This window comes from Mustela putorius, unplaced genomic scaffold, assembly GCF_011764305.1.
Source record: "Mustela putorius furo isolate JIRA1106 unplaced genomic scaffold, ASM1176430v1.1 tig00003983_pilon_pilon_pilon, whole genome shotgun sequence".
NCBI lineage: Eukaryota > Metazoa > Chordata > Mammalia > Carnivora > Mustelidae > Mustela > Mustela putorius.
The window spans coordinates 20,233,544-20,255,672 of NW_025422123.1; the positions used below are offsets into that span (position 1 = coordinate 20,233,544).

Below are 22,129 nucleotides of genomic sequence, written 5' to 3' on the forward strand. Positions count from 1 at the left end.
ACCCCAGGCTGTGATCAGGACCCCTGGAAGTCAGGGAAAGACCTAAAGGTCTTTCATGGAGAGAGAAAAACCTATGTCCTTGTGTAAGACAACCTGTGTTCTAATCTGTCCTGGACATTTTTGTAAAACTATATCAATATGTGTTTTTCCACTATTTTAGGGGAAAAATTTACTTTTTAAAAAGAGTGTTTTGTTTTGTTTTTTTAAGGTTTTATTTATTTATTTGACACAGAGAGAAGGAACATAAGTAGGGGGAGTGGGAGGGGGAGAAGCAGGTTCCCCGCTGAGCAGAGAGCCCAATGCAGGGCTCAATCCCACAACCCTGGGATCATGACCTGAGCCGAAGGCAGATGCTTCACGACTGAGCCACCCAGAGGCCCCTTAAAAATAGTTTTTTGAAAACAAATATTTTATAGATCTACCAGTATAAAAATCATTTGTTAATATGTATTTTTAATATTATATGATTTCAATTATTCCTGTGTCCCTTGTCATTATTAAAGTGTCCAGTTTGATCAGTCAAGTAGACTTAACAGTTACTTTACCCATAGTGAAATGAAACAAAAGTTCATCCATCGCCCCTACTGCTGAATTAATTTTGTTGAATAAATAAATTGTTTTATGTCCATGTTTAGAAAAGTAATCCAAACTCTTGCTTTAGTTTCCTTATTTATAAAATAACAATAAAAATAGAATCTTTAAGTGTGCCTGGCTTGCTCAGTGGGTAGAGCATAAAGCCATTGATCGCTGGGTCTTGGGTCCAAGCCCCACTTGGGTGTGGAGATTACTTAAGGAAATTAAAAAAAAAAAAAAAGTTAAAAAATGTAGAATCTCTATCATAGGATTTTTACCAAGATCAAGTGGTACATGTAAGTGAAACTTTCATGTTCCAACTTAAATATGCATTTTAATATATTTTTCAACATGCTATCTGTTTATAGAATTTTGGTACTAGAGTGAAGGAGCAGTCCGTTGATGTAACTAGGAGAACCTTACTTTCATCTAAAATGCAGTTTTTCCTTTTATTACAACCTATTGATTCTTTTCATGCTTTCAAATTTATTCACATATGTATTTGCTTTACAAGTGATTTCTTACTCCCCTTTCTTTTCTCCGCATGGTCAACTATACTGTTTTTTTTTCATCTGTTTGAATATTTTCTTCCAAATGTTGCATTATTTGGTGTACGTATAATTTAATTTACAGAAATGATATTGTGAACACATACTTCACTCTTTTCAGTGGATTTCTTTTTCCTCTGGAATAGTAGGATATTGTACTTGTTTGTTAAGCTTTTACTTTAGGATCAAAACTGGGCTCATTTCATGAGAATTATGTGGGAGAACTTTAGAAATATGCAGATTCCTGAGACTCACTTAGAACTCCTAAACTCATAACTTCATTGGACTGGATGATCTTTAAAGTTTTAACCTCCTTGGGGCCCCTGGGTGGCTCAGTCCTTTGAGCATCTGCCTTTGGCTTGGATCATGATCCCAGGGTCCTGGAATCCAATCCTGAGTTCCTGGGATAAAGCCCCTTCCCGCCCCAGTTGGCTTAGTCTCCCTGCTCAGTGGCGGCAGGGGGTGGGGGCAGGGTGTCTGTTTCTCCTTTTCCCTCTGCCCTTTTGCCCACTTGTACACTCTCTCCCTCTCTCTCATAAATACATAAAATCTTAAAAAAAAATAAGTTTTTACCTCTTGGAAGCTTTCTCATTGATAGCAAATGTTTCCTCTTGTCTTTCAAAATCTGTAATGATTCAGGGACGCTGGGGTCACTCACTTGGTTAAGCATGTGCCTTCAGCTCAGGATAGGATCTGGGGTCCTGGGATCCAGGCTGCATTAGGAACCCTGCTCAGCAGGAAGCCTGCTTCTCCTTCTCACACTCCACTTGTTTGTGTTCCCTCTCTCACTGTCTGTCTCTCTCTCTATCAAATAAATAAAATCTTTAAAAATCATAAAATAGATTTTTGTAATGATTCAGCAAGAAAATAAACTTCATGATGAAAAATAAATGGTATATATACCAACTTAGGTCACAGGTTGGTTTTTATTTTTATTTTTTCCCCTTAATTAAAAAAAAAATGTTAGGTTGAGTTCTTAATCAAAATTACTCCCATGTGCTTGTAACATTTACAGTTGGGCTGAGTGTTAATATATCCAGTATTCATGGACTTATTGAATCAGAAAGTACATTTTTTCCCAGTACACTACTCTGATTATTAAAAGTCATTTCTCTTTGAAAAAGTACTGAAGCTGCCAACATGTACTTTTTTATGATTTACTTTTTAAGAAATTAAAGTGCCTTTTTCATAAAATGAGATTTTAGAATATACCAATCCTTTATATTAGAATATGTTTTTGCTAAGAAAGCTGAAACATTTAATTTGAAATGTATCTTTACGATACATCAACAGAGTATTTACTGATGGGTTTTTATTAGCCTCTTTTCCAAGCAGCTGCTCTTGGGATTATAGATTAAGATTAAAGAGGAAATATAACTTGTCTACAATGACAAAGTGAGAGGAAGATGAGCACAATGGAGATATTTTCAGGCCATTATTTGTCTTTTCTAGGTAAAGGATCACTCCACTTATAATAAGCCAAGGTCAAGATGTCTGTTAGAATACAGAGGGAACCCTTTTTAGCCATATGTATGACGAATAAGAAACACACAGTTATGGGAGTAGAGGGGGAAGCACCTGAATGTACTAGGCCATGAACTCACTGGGAGATTTGAGCTCTACTGTCTTTTGTTTTCACATCATGGAGTACTGAGGGTTGGCAATGGACTCTGGAACCTCTGATGAAGTCTCCTGGTGGTAAGGTACTGTGTGATGAGCTAGGAAGACAGAAGAAAGGAAGGAAACGTATATCCAGGATCAATAAGTAGGAAAATTTCCACCATAAACTGGCTTTAGCCTATTCCTGGGTCATGAGCATGTTTTCTTTAAACCTTTTGGTTTATAGTTTACCCTATAAATGTTGGCTTTTCTCACTTTGTTTTTTCTCCATTTGTTCCCCTACCTATTTATTTTCAAATACAGTTGTAAAGTTTATATTGTTTCCATTATTGAGAATATCTTAACTGGTAGTACTATTGTATGGCTACTCAGAAAATTGACTCTCTGAATCTACAGAAATGCAGCAAATGAATTAAATTTTTAATATTATCAGTGTGTTTCCAACATCCGTTAAACTTTTTAGTACCTCATCTGAAAGGAGAATTGTTTTTGAGGTTTCTTCAAATATTTTAACAGTGATTAATCAACAGACGTTATGGCAGATTGTGATTTTGCTGGAGAAGGGAAAATCTAAAGTATTCTAACCTTTACCAACCGGTTCAAAGGCTGAGGGGGCTTTGAAATTAAAAAAACAAACCAGAAACCATTTTTCTAATGTAAGCTGTAAATATTTAGATCTAAAGATGTGAAAAAATCTTTTATAGATGTATTTCAAGAATAAAGCAACTCTCCTTTGAGATAAGCAGTTTACAATTGCACATAGCTTCCAAATGAGAAAATGAACACTAAATTAAGTGGTTTGGCTCAAGGTCACAAAAACCTTGTCTAACTAATATCCCAATTCCCTACCAGTACCAAGGAGCGTACACTTTGCAACTTTTTATTCCAGTCTGATGTCTTGGAACCCTGGAGCCTGGAAGGTGATACATTACCCCCTTATTTCACAAAGACTTACTAAGTATCCCTTAGGAGTCTCTGCTGGCCTTACTCTGAAATCAAGTATACAGAAATGTAAGGGCACTTGGTCAAGTATTTTCTCTACTTGGGAAAAGCAGAAATTAAATATGCAAAAAAATCCATTACTGAATTATAAATGTGGCAACTGCCACTTAGAAGACCACTGAGTGGTTATGAGTATCTGTTGTAGAAGTCCCGATCTAGTCTGATGAATCAGGAAGGACTTCATGAGGTCATGATGTCTGAATGCAGGTCTGAACAGAAGCAGTTTGGGGGCCTGCTGGTCACTCCAGTGAGAGGGAACTGCAGCAGGAATGTTGCCAGGCAGGAAAGAAAAGAGACAGGACAAGCATGAAAAAAAGGAAAGCAGGCCAGAGTATTGAAGAAGCATGTGGGACCAGGAGCTACCATTTGAAGTTAGCAAGAAGTAAAGTTACCAGACAGCTTTGTATCCCTGGGAGCCCTGGGTTAGCAGAATTTGTGAGAAGAAAGCAGTGTTAAGAGTTGAGGGAGTCATGGAAATTTTGTAAGAAAGAAATTTATATTTGGAAAAATAGGCAAATGTTCCACTTTATTTTTATTTAATTATTTTTTAATTTAATTAAAATTTTTTTTAAAATTCTGGCATAATTAACATACAGTGTTATATTAGTCTCAGGTGTACGATATAGTGATTCAACAATTCTATACACTATTCAGGGCTCATCATGATAAGTGGACTCTTAATCCCCTTCACCTATTTTATCCATTCCCTACCCACCTCCCCTTGGGTGATCACCAGACCAGTTCTCTAATTTTTTGAGTCTGGGTTTTTTTGTTTGTTTGTCTCTTTTTTCTTTGTTTTGTGTCTTAAATTCTACCTTTGAGTGAAATCATGTGGTATTTGTTTTTCTCTAATTTCACTTAGAAGTATGCCCTCTAGATCCAACCATGTGGTCCCAAGTAACATGCCACTTACTTTACAGGCAGCATTTTATTTACATTTCAAAACATTCAGAAAGTAGGTTTTATTTTATTTATTTATTTTTTAAAAAGATTTTATTTATTCATTTGACAGAGAGCACAAGTAGGCAGAGAGGCAGCCGAGTGGGGGTGAAGGGGGGTGGCTCCCTGCCAAAGCAGAGAGCCCAATGCAGGACTTGATCCCAGAATCCTGGGATCACGACCTGAGCCGAAGGCAGTGGCTTAACCCACTGAGCCACCCAGGCGCCCCAGAAAGTATATTTTAATCCCTTTATTTCACATACAAAGAAACTGAGGCTCATAGAGTGTAAACAGTTTGTCCATGATTTCATCAAACTAGCTTCAAAGCTGGTGCCTAACATCAAAGAAATAGCATCATCACCTTCACCAGCCACCACCATCCTGGAATCACAGAATGTGTCTGGTTTACCAATAGCACTTTATTGCTCAGGACTGGAACTAACCACTGAGATCAATCAACTTCCTTCAGTTGACAGATGAGGAAACTGGAGACTAGTGATGCAGTGACACACCCCGGGGTGGTGTGCGTTGTGGGAAGAGCCTGGGTTTATCCCAAAGTCCACAGCCCTCCTCACTTTGCATGCCCAGGTTGCAACCATTTTCTGCAGTCACAGTTCCAAAGGTTAGTGGCCAAGAGAACCACTGTACCTCTAACACTTCGACATACTGTGGGCAGCTACGTGTACGGAAAGAAGTCATCTGGAATTTTGAACTCAAAACTTTCTTTTCTCCTCTTCATTAATCCTATCTGTTTTTGTTTCATTGACATAGTTAGAAATCCTTCTGTGTGAATAAACCAAGGTAATTTATTTTCTATCACCACAGAGATAATACACAGAGAGCCACCTGGCTTTCAATTCCAAAACTTTTCTGACAACTTTGGGAGTTCATGGGAATTGGATAGCTGTTTAGGTAATGTAGAAGAGAAAACCTTTGAGGTGGGTGGAGTAGGAGAAAAAGCCAACTAAAAATTGGTTTTTAATGTTTTTAGATTTTTCAAGAAACTGAAACAGGGGCACTGTTTGCCTATGCCAAATTGTTTTCAGAATGGATGAATTTGTATAAAAGGTTCATAAAGAACATTCTGTTCAAAATGGGCAAATGCAAATTAATTGGGCTTTTAACATTAAAAAGATGAATGCTGGTGTGTAGATATTTTAAGAGAATCAGTTCTGAAAACTCAAGTATCAATCATATTTAGTTAGGTTCTCCACTAGAGGGCAAAAAGAACATTTCAACACAATTGATGCCTGAATGACAGGCTAGCATTTGAAACCAGGCATGTTTCAGGTTATCTAATTGCCAGTCATCATTCTTAAAATGTACTTAATGTAATCACAAACAGTTGACTTCTAAATTTCTTTCAGGAAATTGAGAACAATCAATTTTTATATCCCTGTCCCTGAGCTCATTTGTTGTCATCTAGCTGAAATTTTTCATTATAACACTTTTTTTTTTTAAAAGATTGTATTTTTTTTTTTTTTTTTGACAGAGAGAGTGAGACAGTAGAGAGGTAACACAAGCAGGGGGAGTGTGAGAGGAACAGGCGTCCTGCTGAGCAGGGATCCCAATGCAGGGCTCTATCCCAGGATCCTGGGATCATGACCAGAGTTGAAGGCAGATGTTAATGATTGAACCACCCAGGTGTCCCCATTATAACACTTTTAATAAAATCATCTTAAAAATTATGGATTTGCCAATTGGAAAGAGATATGCAATAGGAAGCAGGTTGGATGACATTTGTAGTGAAGAAAAGCATACTTGGAGAAAGATGATTTTTAAAGCTCTTAAAAATAACATGCTGTCCCCTTAGAATCAATTGCCCATGCTTGTCTTTCTATAGGCATAAAGAAAATAAACTGTCATCAGCTTACACCCTGTTCAAATGGAGGCACAAAAGAAAAATGAGCTTGTATTTCACAGCACTCAGCTGCCACCTGTCCCTTTCCTAGTGCATAGTATCTAGATCAGGTTCTTTGGAAGCAGAGCTTGAGACAAGGGTTCAGGTATTTGTGATTTATTGAGGTGTGCTCTTCAGAAAAACTTTCTGTAAGAGAGAGAGTGAACACTAATTGAGGAGGGCAAAGAGCAGAGCAAATGTGTTCCTAGGTAGCAATCAGCCTTGTCCTAATTCACAGGGAGAGAAGAGCATAAGAGGCAAAGTTATCCATCCTTGAGGAAAAAGTGCTGACCTTTGATACCCCCTGTCAGTCAGTCTTTGGTTGTGGGCCATGATGTGGGAAATGGTCAAGAAACTCAGCTTCAGGATACTCAACTGAGGGTGATGGTCTATCGAGGGAGGTAGCTGTTGGCCCAGAAATATAATAAAAATCCTGATGGAGGCATTCATCTCTATAAATTGAGTCTCTATACACACACACACACACACACACACACACACACACATTTATATACATATATATGTATATGTGTTTATAAACATATACATATTTACCTTTGAGCACAGCTGTTTGTCTAAATCTCCTTTAACACTATGACTGAGTTTTTTTTTAAATGTCTCATATGAGATTGATCCACATGAAGTCACCATTATTCAAGTTATTATTTAAGTTATTCAGTGGTTCTTGACTTATAAAAACATCAATTTTATCAGTTTTATATAGTTCCACCTACTTGCATGTCTCATTGCTTTATTTTGTTATCCTTTTACTTATTCAGTGTAACAAAAGCCATATATACCATGTGGTATTTACATAGTGAAGGAGTCTCTTATTTTGAAACTTCAGAGCAGAATGTTCTTGTTTGGTTTCATCTTGCTTAATATAACCACTGTTTTATTCCTTTCACTAAAATGAGCATAAGATTTTTTTTTCAGATTTTTAAATTTGTTGAAGTTTACCCATGTGTGACTGATTTGATACAACTCAGGCATTTTATTTACAGCCATGAAATAATAATATCCATTTGCCCTCAATAAGCCATATGTTCCATATGTTCTGTGAATCAAATAGAAATATTTTGCAGAAGAAATGACTGTGGGGTTGGACCCTTCCTCAGGTTGTTTAAAAATATTTACTTAGCTCCCATTGGGCACTGAAACACTATCATAGTTCTATTAAGGCATTAAGATGAAGTACAAGGTCTTTCTTTTGCTCTCAAGGAATTAAAGGTTAACTACTAATCTCAGTCTTTGTATTACTAGGAATATATGTTTGGGGTGCCTGGATCGCTCAGCCACTGAAGTGTCTGGCTTTTGATTTTGGCTCAGGTCAGGTCAAGTTGTGGAATCAAGCCTGTGTCAGGCTCTGCACTCAGTGGGAAGTCTGTTTGAGATTCTTACTCTCCTTCCCCCTTTCGTCTTGCCCCCACCCCAATAAATAAATAAATAAATCTTTTTAAAAAAAGAATATATGTTTATGATGGTTATATCTTCTTGTTCATTGACTTTTTTAAACTAGTATTTAATGTCTTTTCTCATCCCTTACAATTTTTTTTTCTTAAGGTCTATTTTTAAAGACAATAACATTGCTATTCCAGTTTTATATTGGCTCAGATTGGATAGGTAAATTTTTTCATCCTTCTATTTTCAATTTTTATGTCTTCTTGTGTGTGTCACTTTTCTCGACTGAATATTATCTGATCTTGATTTTTAATGGTACCTAAGGGACTTCTCTTAACGTGTAAGATTATCTCATTACATGACCTTAATACTGTCATGTTAGTTCACATTTTCTATTTCTCTACTTATCTCTTATTTCTAGTTTTCGACCCAAGAGATATGGTTTTCACAACTTTAAAAATGATTCATTCTTTTTTGTCTGTGTGTGTGTGTGTTTTTAACATTTTATTTATTTACTTGAGACAGAGAGAGCATGAGCAGGGGGAGCAGCAGAGGGAGAGGGAGAACCAGATGCCCCACTGAGTGGGCAGCGGGACTCCAGGCTTTATCTTAGGGCCCTGAGATCATCACCTGAGCCAAAGGCAGTTGCTTAACCAAGTGAGCCACCTAGGTGCCCTTACAAGTGATTCATTCTATTTTGTTATGATTGCCCTTAACTTGGGGTCCACATTCATGTTAATTTACCCCTACTGGTATCTATATTTTCTAGAAGACTCTTCCACTTGGCCCCTTCCATGACCTCTCATCATGCTGATGTATCCTAAGTTTTTATATCTGGCATTTTATCGATATAGTTTCTTTTTTTTTTTCCCTGTGGTCTTTCATGGCAACACCATACTTACTCAAAATGTTTTATTAACCTGCTTTCCTCCATTTCTTGCCATATCTTCTTGCATTTGTTTCTTTTCTTATTTGAGTTCTTGAATCAAGAAGGTTTTTTTTAAGGCAGTCATTATTTGGCAAGTACTCTGAGGCCTATATGCCCGAGAATATATTTTATGCTTCAATGTTTCAGTGACCTTTTAACACTTTATTAAATTCCAGGTGATAAAAATCTTGGACGAATCTGGTAGCATTATAAGCATTTTTATCCTAATTTTCAAAAGATCTCACTCTTTAGAATGGCTGAAATCTATTGACATGACAATGACATGACATGACATGACATGACATAACATGGCATAACATGACATCACCTAGGGGCTTTCTATGGGTTTCTATACTTAATAAATACCACACCTATATGGTTTGAAGTTTAAATAAAAACTACCAAGCTTGTTAGGTTGTGGCCTTGTCAGGAGCTTGGCAAGGTGTAAAAGAAGACGGATTCACCAGAAAGGAGATTTTGGGTAAGTGGGGGACTGCCTCCTATATGCAGCCTGTCTGCCCCACTTCCTTGTGGTTGAATCCCATTCCTCCATTTTCTGTACATTGTTTCACACTAGTTTGTGAACGATGTGAGTCCTTCCCAACACTCTCACCATGTCTGGCATACACCTTTAACTGTCAGCCTACCTACTGCCTACCTGCCATCTTGCCCTAGCTCTGATCCTGCATTGCTTCCTACAGCTTGATCTTAGATCCCAGCCATTCCTGAAGAATTCTTTTTTTTTTTTTTTTTAAGATTTTATTTATTCATTTGACAGAGAGAGACACAGCAAGAGAAGGAACACAAGCAGGGGAAGTAGAAGAGGGAGAAGAAGCAGGATCCCCGCTGAGCAGGGAGCTCGATGTGGGGATTGATACCGGGACTCTGGAATCATGACCTGAGCTGAAGGCAAATGCTGAATGACTGAGCCATCCAAGCATCCCTCCTGAGGGATTCTGACAGGAATTTTTGCTTTCCTGATTCTTAAAGTCAGATGGTCCTCAGCTCATATGCCTACTTCTCTTTCACAGAACTTCTCCCTTTTCAATCCCCCTCCTTACATACTCAAAGATGCTGCTGGGAGTGTAGTGTTAGGGGAGAGCGGGTTGGGGTCTGGTAGGAGGTCTCTGGGGGTCCAGGGGAGCACAGATTGGCTCCATCACATTTGTGCCTGTTCTTCCTCTTAAGAAACACTTTTCCAAATTTTTATAATACATCGACTGACATCTGTTGACACGCTCCTGAGTTCTGGGATAGGTTTCTTGCAACTTGGGATAACTGGTTGCAAATTAGGAACAGCTGGGATGAGATTAAAGCAGGACAGGAACTGCAAAAAATTTATGAGGCTGAGTCTTAATACAGAGCTGTTTATTTTTTATGATATATCCCATTGGGATAAAATAGCTAATAGCCCTTAGAGTCTATAGAAAAGAAGGAACAGGGGGAAAAAGATACTCCACCAACACTGTCTTTTGTGAAGAAAGAGACATTTGTTTATGACTGTATTAGTGTTAGTATGGTATTGACAATTGAAGCGATGTTTTGCCTGTAGTAGCAAGCAACTAATTGTGTCCTTGAAGGCTAGAGGAAAGGCAGAGAACAAATATGTTTCCTTGTCAATTCCAATTTCAGTTTCTGGAATTTGAGTCCAAAAGAATGCTGTTGGAATATAGATCTTGTTCCATTTTCATTACAACCTGGGAGCTGTGCAATGCAAAAAGTGAATTGCGTAGTTAATCCCCTCAAGGAAGTGGTTTTCTAGTTGAGAAAGAAGCAACTCTAGATGAAAAATGTGGATAAACACAGGGATGTGGTACTTGTTTTCAAAACAGGCTGAACACAGAGTAGATGAGAGAAAAAAAATAATCCATTAAGCTGCCCTTTAGAAAGTGGTCTTTAGAGGGAGGAATTCTAACTATCCCAAGTCTGTACCTCCTGGGATGAAAGAGAAAAGGCCAAGAATAAAAATAGTACAATTTGGAAATGTTCAACCCGATCTCAAAAGACTCATTACAAAGATCAGAGCAGAAAATTTCTGTTTTCTTACTGGTATTAGAGTGGTTTCAGACTTACTGGTATTTAGTCTTCAATATAAGGATATTAATGATCAACACTTAATAGCGAGTTTTCTCTGGGTTTATGAAACAAGGAGCATGTACCAAATTCCAACTGAGCTTATGATAATACTGAAGGAACACAAAGGGATATTGTGAAACTTAATAGTATTTATAAAAGCTCATACTATGAGCAAGTGTCATGGTAATACTGATATTAAGGATTCCAGGGTCAGTCAATGGAGAGTTCATTTTTACCATTGCTAGAGGCGCAACTTCTACCTCAGCTATGGCTTGGGAGATTCCAAAAATGAAGGAGATTCCAAAACAAAGAACTTTTTGTCTGAGACAGCATCATTTATCAATCAACAGAGTTGTGGCTACACAGATTCACCAAGTTATCCAATTAGAAGGAGGTACTGAAGCTCATCTACTTAGGGTCCAGATTTTAAAGATGAAGAAACCAAGACCCAGAGACAAAGTGACATTCCCTAAGTCACATAGGAAGTTAATGGCATAAGATAAAAAAACAAATTATAAGACTTTTAAGTAATCTCTACACTGAATAGAGGCTTGAGCTCAGGGCTCAAATTATTACCCTGAGATCAAGAGTCACACATTCTACTGACTGAGCCTGCCAGGCACCCCTGGCATGGGCAATTTTTTTTTTTTTTTTTTAAGATTTGATTTATTTCAGAGACAGAGGGTGCAAGTGTGCACAGGAGAGTGTGGGGAGGGGGAGGAACAGAGGGAAAGGGAGGGAGAGGAGGAAAGAATCTCTAGCAGACTGTGAGCTGAGTGTGTGGAGCCTCATGCAGGGCTCCGTCCCAAGACCCTGAGATCATGGCCTGAGCCAAAACCAAGAGTCTGACTGATGCAGCACCCCTGGCATGGGCAATTTTTAAAACTTTTGGGCATCACCAAAAATAGATGCCACATCCTTAAATTCTAATAATATATATTTAAACTACTGATGGTCTGGAATTTTAAAAAATATTTTAGGCTAGGGCAAATGAGCTCTTCAAGACATATGGGTAGGAGGTTTCTACCGTCACTGAGAGCAGGATTTTCCTCAGAGCGCAACAGCGCTCAGTAAGGGAAGACTTGGAGCATCGCTCGTTTTGTACAAGGCATAGACTCTTGAGCACTGAAGTTGATCAACTAGGATTTGATGCACAACTGCTAGGGTACGATGGGCTCTAGCCTCCAGCAGCTCAAAGTCTTTATAGGAAATGAGACAAACCCATATCAAGTAATCTTCACTCACTTAAGCATTTGGAAGGGCTTCCTCTTTTCCATCGTAAGTGAAGTTGGGGTATGCAAAATCCCTGTGTGGCCTCAGTTTCTGACGTCCTCCCACTCACTGGGCCCGTGCACTCTGAATTTTCTTCCTCTCTTCCCTTCAGCCTGTGAGTAATTTCTTCTCAGTGATGAACCCCTATTCACTCTCTATACCCCTTCTCCCTTAGGACCCTTCTTTAGATTCAGTCTCTTGGAAAGAGAGTCCTTCATCCTTCTAGACCAGATCAGATTTCTGTTTTGAAACTTTTATTTCCTAACACATTATTTTGTGTTTGTTTCTCTATATTCCTGATTAAATAATTAAGATCTGTCTCTTCTACTAGTCTGTGGTCTCTAAGGGCAGGGACGATGGCTTTTTGATCACCTTTAAATCCCTAACACCTAGCAACATGTCGGGCACACTAGCAGGTAACTAATTAAAAAGATCTGTGGTAAATTATGTAATTATATGACTACATTACAGCTCAATTGATTAGTACATTTCAAATATAGTTAATTTCAGTTGTTGAGTAGATAAAAATTTGAAAACTATCAGTGCCCTCAGTTCACACAAAAATGTTGGCTGTGGCCTTCTTACTCAACCTGTGGTAGCGTTGCCATCAGCTGAGAGCCAGTTAGAAATGCAGGGTCTCCGGACGACTGTGTCAGAATGTAGAGATGATAAGACTTCCCAGGTGTTTTCTGTGTCCTGGGTTATGTTGTAAGTGAGGGATTAAGAACTCAAATGTTTTCTTTGCCCAGGCAGATCCCCCAAATGAGTGAAGCAAGCCAGAAACACGATAGCAGGTGACTTCTGACCCTGAGTCTCCTCTTAGCAGGATGGAGGGGACTGTGTTGACGTGAAGACCTTCAGCTTCATCAAATATAGCCAGGCTGCTCTACAGATCTAGATGTTTGCAGGGCTTGTGCTATAAGACCTTTAAGCGGTTTAAGAGAAACCAGAAACACAGACCTGCATGGTGAGTTGATAGGCTTCAACACTGACAGCTAAATTCAATTCCTTTTCAGGCAAAAGGATTGTGAGGGTCAAACAGAAGATATGTGTATGATAGTTCTAGTTCCAAGGTCCCTGGTTTGCAAAATCTCCTATAAATGAGGAGTTTTATAGGAATGCAGTAACATGTTCTAATTCCTTACTAATTTAGAATTTTTTAATTTTGCCAGTCAGAAAATCCTCTTTTCTCTAGCCATTTCATTCATTCTTTCTTTCATTCATCTATTTACCTGGTAGTCATTTAGTTGTACTTGCTATTGAGTGGGTCCTGTGTCAGGTGCAGAGGACCTAAAAATGAATAACCCATAATCCACATGACTTCTAAAGGCTCATGCTCTCCTAATGGCAATGTCATACTTAGGAAATACATTTTATGTCAGTAGTGCTACAACAGTTCGTTACATCTATTTTTGAGAGATGTTCTTAGGAAGCTTGCACTATAGCTGGAGTGGTTCACAGTCTAGATGGGGCAACAGGAGTAGATGATACGGCTTTCCCAAGACAAAGGCATGAAGGAGATTTACTGGAAGATGTGGTTCAGCAGAAAAACAATCCCAAAGGACTGAATTCTTTTTTTTTTTTTAGATTTTATTTTTTTAAGAGAGAGAAAGAGAGAGAGAGGAGGGCCAGGTGGAGAGGGACAAGCAGACTCCCTGCTCAATAGGGACCCTGGGATCATGATGAGAGCCAAAGACAGATGCTTAAACAACTGAGCCATCCACGTGCCTTCCAAAGCGCTGAATTCTGAATAGCATTTGTAGCACCCTTGGCAATTTTAAAATGTTAGCATTCCTGAAGCACTTTCTCAGCTTTGTAATTTCTGGCAAACAAGAAAACCTACTTCATCTTTGTGCAGGAGGGAGAGCTCTGACACCAAAGCAAGAGCTTTGAATTCCATTTCTCAGGTAGAGTCAAGACTTAATGAAGTGATTTAACCACATTTGGCATATTTCCTTTTTTTTTTTTTCCCTAGTTGTCCAGGTTCTCATTTCTCCTGTTGGTTTGAGGGCATTTATCTGTCTTTGTAAGAGAAGTTCACGTTAGCGTGGGAGAAGCAGTGACATTTCTGAGAAAGCCACGCTGGTAACAAACACTTCACGAGGCTTTATATCAGGTTGGTGGCAGCTGTGATCAAGAGCGTAATAAAAATCAACTGAACATTTTATTCAAATACCACTTGTTCATTATCCCACAGTAGTGAGTGAGTGAAGGTCCAGTTAATCTGTTATACAATATCTGAAACATGAGTTTCCATCCAGGATAAAATATGTTTTGTCTCATTTCACCTGAGCTTTTTATTTCACAGTTCCTCCTGTGTTGAATAGTGTTCTGATGATAAAATTAGTAACTTTTTTTTTTTTTTTTGAGGCATAATGGTAATTTGCTTTCCAGAACACTTATAACCAAGTAAACAGGCTTGGATAACTATGGCCTTCAGTATACTCCTACTCTCTAGATAGCACACAACTCACTTACTCAGAATTTATTTCATTAAAAAAAATTTTTTTTTTAAGCAAGCTCTATGCCCAACATGGGGTTCGAACTTATGCCCCTGAGATCAAGAGTTGCTTGCTCTATTGACTGAGCCAACCAGATACCCCTGTAGAATTTATTTTAATGTTTTAGTTTCACTGTCTCCCTTCTTATTGTGAGAAGATTTTCACAGCACATTTTATTGACCCCCTCCTCCCCCGCACTTAGCCTCTCTAGCCCTCGAGCACTACAAAATGTCTCCATTCAGCAGACGTATCACCATTCAGCATTATTTCTCTCTAGTGCTTCAGTGTGTCTTCCCGAATCAGCAACATCAACATGTCTACCTGATGCTGCTTTACTCATCCTGGAGAGTAGGAGTCTAGAGTCACCCAGAAAAATCTTGAGTCTATTCCATACTCGAAGGCAATGCTTTAATCTAAGCTTCTTCTTGATTCTCTCCCTCAGATTACTTAAATCTTCCAAGTGCCTCCCCGCTCACCAGCCTTCCATATTTTGCACATCAGCCATATAGGCTTTTTCTGACATGAAAATCTGATCACATGTGCCCCTTTTCTTCCTTAAAGTACTTCCGTGGTTTCTCACTGCCCGGAGAATGAGCCAGACTCCTCATCTCACATATAAACTCCCTTGGATTACGTCTGCAGTGCGGCCCTTCATAGCCACTCGGGGCACTCCTGACTGCTTCCGACCTTTGAATGGGGCACTCACGCCTTTCATATGTGGCTCTTCCTTCTGTGGAATGGCACACAGCCCTGCCTTCCTCTGGTTCCCCATCCCGTCTCCTGAGTACCTTCCTGGCGTACTACCCCTTCATCCTTGCTTTGAAAGCATAGCATGTGGAACTTTCATCCAGATCCCAGTCATGGCTCTGCCATTTACTGGTTCTGGACCTGGAATAAGTGTCATTCTGCCTCTCCGTGCATTGGTGTCCTCATCTGTGAAACAGGGTAATACTAGTGCTCACCTCACCAAATTGTTGTGAAAACAAAACAAATACATGTGGTGAATTTGTCACATGAGTACATAATTATGATGGCTAAATCTACTAATCTTCAAATATCACATTTTGTTTTACATTTGCAGTCAGTTTGAGGATAATACAAAGGCAAACCCTCTATGATAAGCAATCATAGATAGAAGAAAGCATCCCAAAGCCAAACATAAATGATTTGGGGATTACCAATTAATTCGGATTAGTCATTTTCTGTTCTCTTTTGTTGATTAGGGTAATTAACATATAGTTTTTGAAATTCAAGATTAAAATGAAGTGAATTTAAATGACCAGTACCTATATTGGAAAGAAGGAATGGAATGTAAAAATAGGTATTACATAATTGCTCAATTACCTTTCTAGTCTTAGCCAAACATTTTATTGGAAGAGTTCCAACATTTTTAAATTTTAGGATATTTATCCTATTCTATTTTAGGAGACCAGGAGACTGAAAATTTGACATTGTGAAAACTCTGATGATTTATATAATTACCCTACTGCATAGCCCAGGTATGCTAAAGGGTCTGTTTCCTCCAGGACCAATTACTTGGGTCTAGGGTTTGAAATGGTAGTAGGGTCCAGTCCTGAGCCATGCTGAGGATCTCAGGAGACCCTGATGAACAAGAGAAAGTAAGCACTTCCAGCTCATTTCTGGAATGCTGTTTAGATCTCTCGTTGGCTCTGGGGATAGATCATGCTTCTATTTAAAGCAATGGCCTCGGGCAGCCAGGAGTCCTGATGTTATGATACCCAGAAGTATCTATTTCATAGTTGGGAACAGAGTGTAATGTTTGGGATTTAGTGAAACTAGAACTTTGGATAAAAACAGTCTCCATTCTTGAAAATCTGCTGGCACAGAGGGAAGGAAGCCTGAAGAAATGTGAAGCAGGATCTCCTTGGTCTTCCCAGCCACCGGGGATGGCATGGTCCTGGGCCCAAGGCCATCTTGCCAAGTTTCACTGGAGGATTAGGAAGTAGGAGCTCTTCTACTGAGTTACTGATTGTATCAGGACCCTCCTGAGAGTGAAAGCCGGGGCAATTATTTTCCTACTCCCATTTTGCCCAGAACAATAACAGAAACAAGGAATGTTCTTGGCACACTGGGTGCTGTGGTTATCCTGAAGCTGGAATGAGGAGAAATGGTGAAAGAAAGGGGGCAAACAGATTTATTACAAATGATAGCTCTCCCCTGCTCTTCTTGTGTGTGGGTCCCTCATTCTGCCTCTCTCTTTTTCTTGCATTATCTATGTCTTCTTCTGCCTTCTTAGGTTTAAGTGTATGTCTAATGCTCAGATGACCCATGCAACAATCAGATTTCTCTTACAGAAGCACAAAACCTCTTTTCTGTGAAAATGTTACTGTGTTGTAAACTGCATTATAACAACATATCCTAGAAGATGACAATGTTTGTGAAGTCCCTGTACATTGACATTATTACTGTTTGCAATAATGCCCATTGCTTTATGTTTCAACGAAGCATTTACTATCTCTGGAACATCTGCATTTACTGCAGGTCTAAGCACGATTTGTTTCTTTTGTTGGAGCTTTTCAATTTGAAGCCTATTATGAGAGCGGAGACATAAATATAGCTTCATTTCCTCTATGTGAAATCTGTCAGTGTGCTTTAACAATTCATTCATTCAATAAGAAATTAATAAGTGTCTATACTATACGCCAGACACTGTTGGAGTTTATGAGGGACACAAAGATACCTAAGATGTGGTCTTGTGCTCAAAGTATTCACTGCTGCCACTGTGTGTGTGTGTGTGTGTGTGTGTGAAGACTATCTGCCCTGTTTTTAATTACAAATCAGTTCAAATCAAATGTTTACACTTGGAAGACTCTACTATGATCGGCAATAATATACATATGTCATTGTAATATTTAAATGAAATGTAAACATTTATTTTCCTCACTTCTACCCCCCCCCCCGCCCCCATCACATCCTGGGCGTCGTTTCTGTGAAGCTGAGTCATCCAATGGTGGCTATTCCTGAACACGAAACTCTTGATTCCAAAGAGGTAAATGTAAGATACAATTAGAGATGTAGTTATCCATTTCCATGTGATACTAGATTGTAGAAATAAATCTTATTTAAAAATATTAATAAGATCATGCTTTTTAATTCCCTCTTTAAATTTAAATTTTAAATTTTTTATAGATTTTATTTATTTATTTGACAGAGAGAGATGCAGCAAGAGAAGGAACACAAACAGGGGGAGTGGGAGAGGGAGAAGCAGGCTTCCTGTGGAGCAGGAAACCGGATGCGGGGCTTGATCTTAAGACCCTGGGATCAGGACCAGAGCCAAAGGCAGATACTTAATGCCTGAGCCACCCAGGCACCCCATAGTCCCCCTTTTACTTTAAAAATAAAACTAACTGGCCCACTTTGTGGTGTTCAGAAACAACTGATACTTGGGTAAGTAAATTTTTGCTTCTTGACATGGAAGGTGGTTCTAGAGGTTCCCATATGTGTAGCATCTTGATCACAAACCAGCTATTTCTATCCCCATGTCTGCCTTGGAGATTACCACTTTGGATTCATATGCGAAACCCTGTTGCCATCTTTTGATGGTCAAAGGGTGTCCGCCATACTTATGGTGGGTCTTATGAAGAGTATCACCAGTATCTCCTGGTGTCTCAGTTTCAGCTCATTGGAGAATGTCTGCTGTCACTGAGCCCTGCCCCTGATCCCTTGGTAAATTCTGCTTGCGTCAGGTAGCATGTAGGCAAAAACATGCCAGCTGAAATAGAGTCTCTGATTTTCAGACAAATGTGTAGTCACTTTCACATTTTGAGCTGACGAAAAATAAATTAAAAAAAAAAAAAAGCACAAAAACCCCTCCGTATTTCTAGAAATACTATACCAAACAGGCAAAGAAAAAAATCTGTATAGGAATTTTGATTTTCTGTTGATCAAGAGCAAGAATAATTGAACAATGCTTTCTTCTTCTACATCCTTTCAGACAAAGTGATAAATGTGAGGGGGGGGGGAAGTGATTTTTAAAGGACTTTTCTTTTACAAGGGAGTAAGAGAGCCCATGCTTCATTTCAAATATCCTTGCAAATGAGACATGGTCAAAAAAAGAAACATAATACAAAAGAGAAGTAGGAATAATAGAGTTCTAAATAAAATGTAACTTTTCCCCAAGCAAATTTTCTATAATTTCAGGCATCTTATCTATTTTTCATAAACTGATGTTCCTATTGTTGCAAATTTTAAAACCTTTGTTATATGGGACCATGTGGCTTTCTGCTATAACATTAGGCATTAAACTAGAAAATTGTGTTATGAATAGATGTGAGTTTTTATCCTTGAGCACATCTTTGATTATTTTTAAATTGGATTATTGGTTCCATGAGTATGGACATATGGGAAAATTTTAATAGATATAGCCAAATTACATTCCTGAAAAATTATAACAACTCACCCTAGAAGGAGGCTGTTTTTATAACTCCTTTCCTGTACTCTTGCCAGCACTGAGAATTATCATAATTGTCAATTTACTGAGAATTTGCTATATGTTAGAATATATTATGCACTCTATATGCTTTATTTTACTTATCTTCACAAAATGAAGTTAAGTACTCTTATTTCCATTTTACAGATGAGGAAACTGAGACTGAGGGAAATCAGTATATTGCCTAAAGTGAAATAGCTGGGAAGTATCTGCTTCATCAGGAATTGAATCCAGATCTGACTGCCCAGAGTCAATACTCTTAAGAACTCTACCATACTCTGTCCAGCTCTCTATCCAAATCTCTAGCTATGCTATCTAAATATTTCTCCCCCTCCTTTTTTTTTTCTTTTTAAGATTATTTATTTGAGAGAGAGAGAGAGAGAGAGAGCAAGAGATCACAAGCAGGGGACTAGCAGAGGGAGAGGGAGAAGCAGGCTCCCCACTGAGCAGGGAGCCTGATGAGGGGCTCTATCCCAGGACCCTGGGATCATGACCTGAGCCAAAGGCAGACACTTAACTGACTGAGCCACCCAGGCATGATTTTAAAAGGAAGAAAGATTTAGAATGCCTGGGTGGCTCAGTCAGTTAAGTGTCTGCCTTTGGCTCAGGTCATTGTCCCAGGTTCCTGGATGGAGCCCCAAGGTACGCTGCTCGCTGCTCAGTGGGGTGCTTCTGCCTCTCCCTCTGCCTGCTGCTCCCCCTACTTGTGCTCTCTCTCTCTCTCTCAAAAAATAAAATCTTAAATAAATAAATAAAATAATATTTTAAAATATTGATTATTTAAAAGGAAATATTTTTCACATTTCTTTGCATTTAAAGAATTCTGTATTTTTCTACTCCTTTTGTCTATTTTGTCTATGCATTGTGATATACATTTATCTACTGGTACGGTAATATCTTTCTTACTGAGTTGTAAACTCCCATTATATATTAAGGATATTAATTCTTTGTCAAATGTACTAGCCCTTTCAGTGTGACAGTGGCAGATTATGTAATAGTAAAAAGTTGGACAATTATGTCCAAAAATAGAATGAATAAATTTTACACATTTCAGTGAGTGTTTTCCAAACTTTCCCATTCAGGCATTGACTTAACTTGCTCTGTGTTTCTTGTCACTGATTAATTAGGTTCTTGACTTCGTAACCTGCAGAGGCTTATCTTCTCTCCACTCTTAAGCCATTCCTTCTGCCATCTGAGCCTTTTCTTCCTTTCATCTTTTTTTCCAAGTAATCTCTGCACTCAACACAGGGCTCAACTCATAACCCCAAGATCAAGAGTCCTATGCTCTACCCACTGAGCCAGCCAGATGCCCCCAAATTTTACAAATCTTATGCATTTCAGATGAATGTAAAAAGAAATAATCAAATGTTCTTTCTTTCAAACATAATAATTTTGGCTCAAACTCACATAGGCTGTTTCTACACAATAAGAGTGTTTCTACACAGTAATAGAAAATCAATTGGTTATTTAAATAACAAAGACATCCAGTTCAGATAATAAGTGCTGAATTAAGGATTTTGGAATGTGTTGCAAAAAAGAATAGCTTGGGTGCCATATTTGCATTTTTTGCATCAATTATCATAATTTGAGAGACAAAACTTAAAATTAAGCTAGTGGGTAAGATTAACAAAAGATGATTTCAATCTCAGGTTTGGAATATATGAGAGTAAAGAAACTAAAGTTTGAAGTTTAATATTTATGAGAGATAGTACATTACTGTTGGTATTAAAAGAAACGTAAACAATTAAGCAAAAGGCCATTTTATTTTTCCAGTGTGCTGTATTTTACTTGTTAGTGATATTGGCACATCTTAGAGCAATTTCACAACTTCTTACAACTCCTTCTGGTATGTGGCAGGCTGCAATACGGACTCGTACATTTTCCACAAACCCTCTTATTTTTTATTTATTTACCTACATGGCACCAACTGAGAACATGATCTGTTTTAAATACAACAATTCTATTCTTACGACTCTGTGGCTTAAGGAGTAACCCATTCCAGTTAAATACCCAGTGAAAGTAAAGAATTTTAGAGGAAACTTTACTGGATCTCAGAAATTCCCCCTTGGCTTTTCTTTCATTTCCTAAAGCAAAGTTTGCCTTTCTTACTACCAGAGTCCCACCTCTTATTTTCAGTCCTGCTATTTGTAGATAACTAGTTTTTTAAAAATTTGCTTTGTAATTCCTTTAAAAACTAACAGATGTCAGATTTATCTGGTTGGATTTGCCCCTTGTTTGTTTGTTTGTTTGTTTATTAACATATAATGTATTATTGCTTCAGGGGTACAGGTCTGTGAATCATCAGGCTTACACAATTCACCGCACTCAACAGGCCACATACCCTCCCCACTGTCCACCACCCAACTACCCCACCCCTCTCACACTTCTCCCCTCCAGCAACCCTCAGTTTGTTTCCAGAGATTGAGAGTCTCTTACGGTTTATTTCCCTCCCGATCCCATTTTGTTTCATTTTTCCCCTTGTTTTTATAAATCATATGATTTTAAAAATACACTTTAAAACAACTAACTCAAAACAACATTTCCAGTTATAATCTAGTTCAGGGGTTCTCAACTCTGGTGGAATATTAGATAGACTCCCCTGGGACTTTTTAAAAGCCCCAGTAGCAGGGTTTCAAAGATCTCTGAAGGGAGCAAAGGTGGTGGTGGTTTGAAAATCTCTCCAGGTTGCACAAATGGGTGACAAGAATGGAGATTTTCAAATTCTAGCTCCTTTCTGGATAATCTAGGAAAGCAAGTAAGTTATTAGATCTCGGAAACAAAAATTTGAAAATCAAAGCAGGAGAATCCTCGAGAAGTTTGTTTCAGGAAATGCTTTGAATTCATAGAAAAAATGAGGTCACATATTTCTGCCTACCATGATAAAGGTTTAACATGTGCTTTCTTTCACCTGGTAGGTTA

At 38.4% G+C, this 22,129-nt stretch overlaps 1 protein-coding gene across 3 annotated transcripts in view; it reads left to right on the forward strand.

Annotated features, from left to right (window-relative positions):
* LOC101687967 (muscular LMNA interacting protein) overlaps window positions 1-22,129 on the forward strand; it is a 251,035-nt gene that overhangs the window by 223,215 nt on the left and 5,691 nt on the right. For all 3 annotated transcript variants that reach the window (XM_004771848.3, XM_004771849.3, XM_004771850.3), the window contains one exon: window positions 17,717-17,770. In XM_004771848.3, coding sequence (XP_004771905.1) covers window positions 17,717-17,770 — 54 coding nt within the window. The remainder of the gene's footprint in view (window positions 1-17,716; window positions 17,771-22,129) is intronic.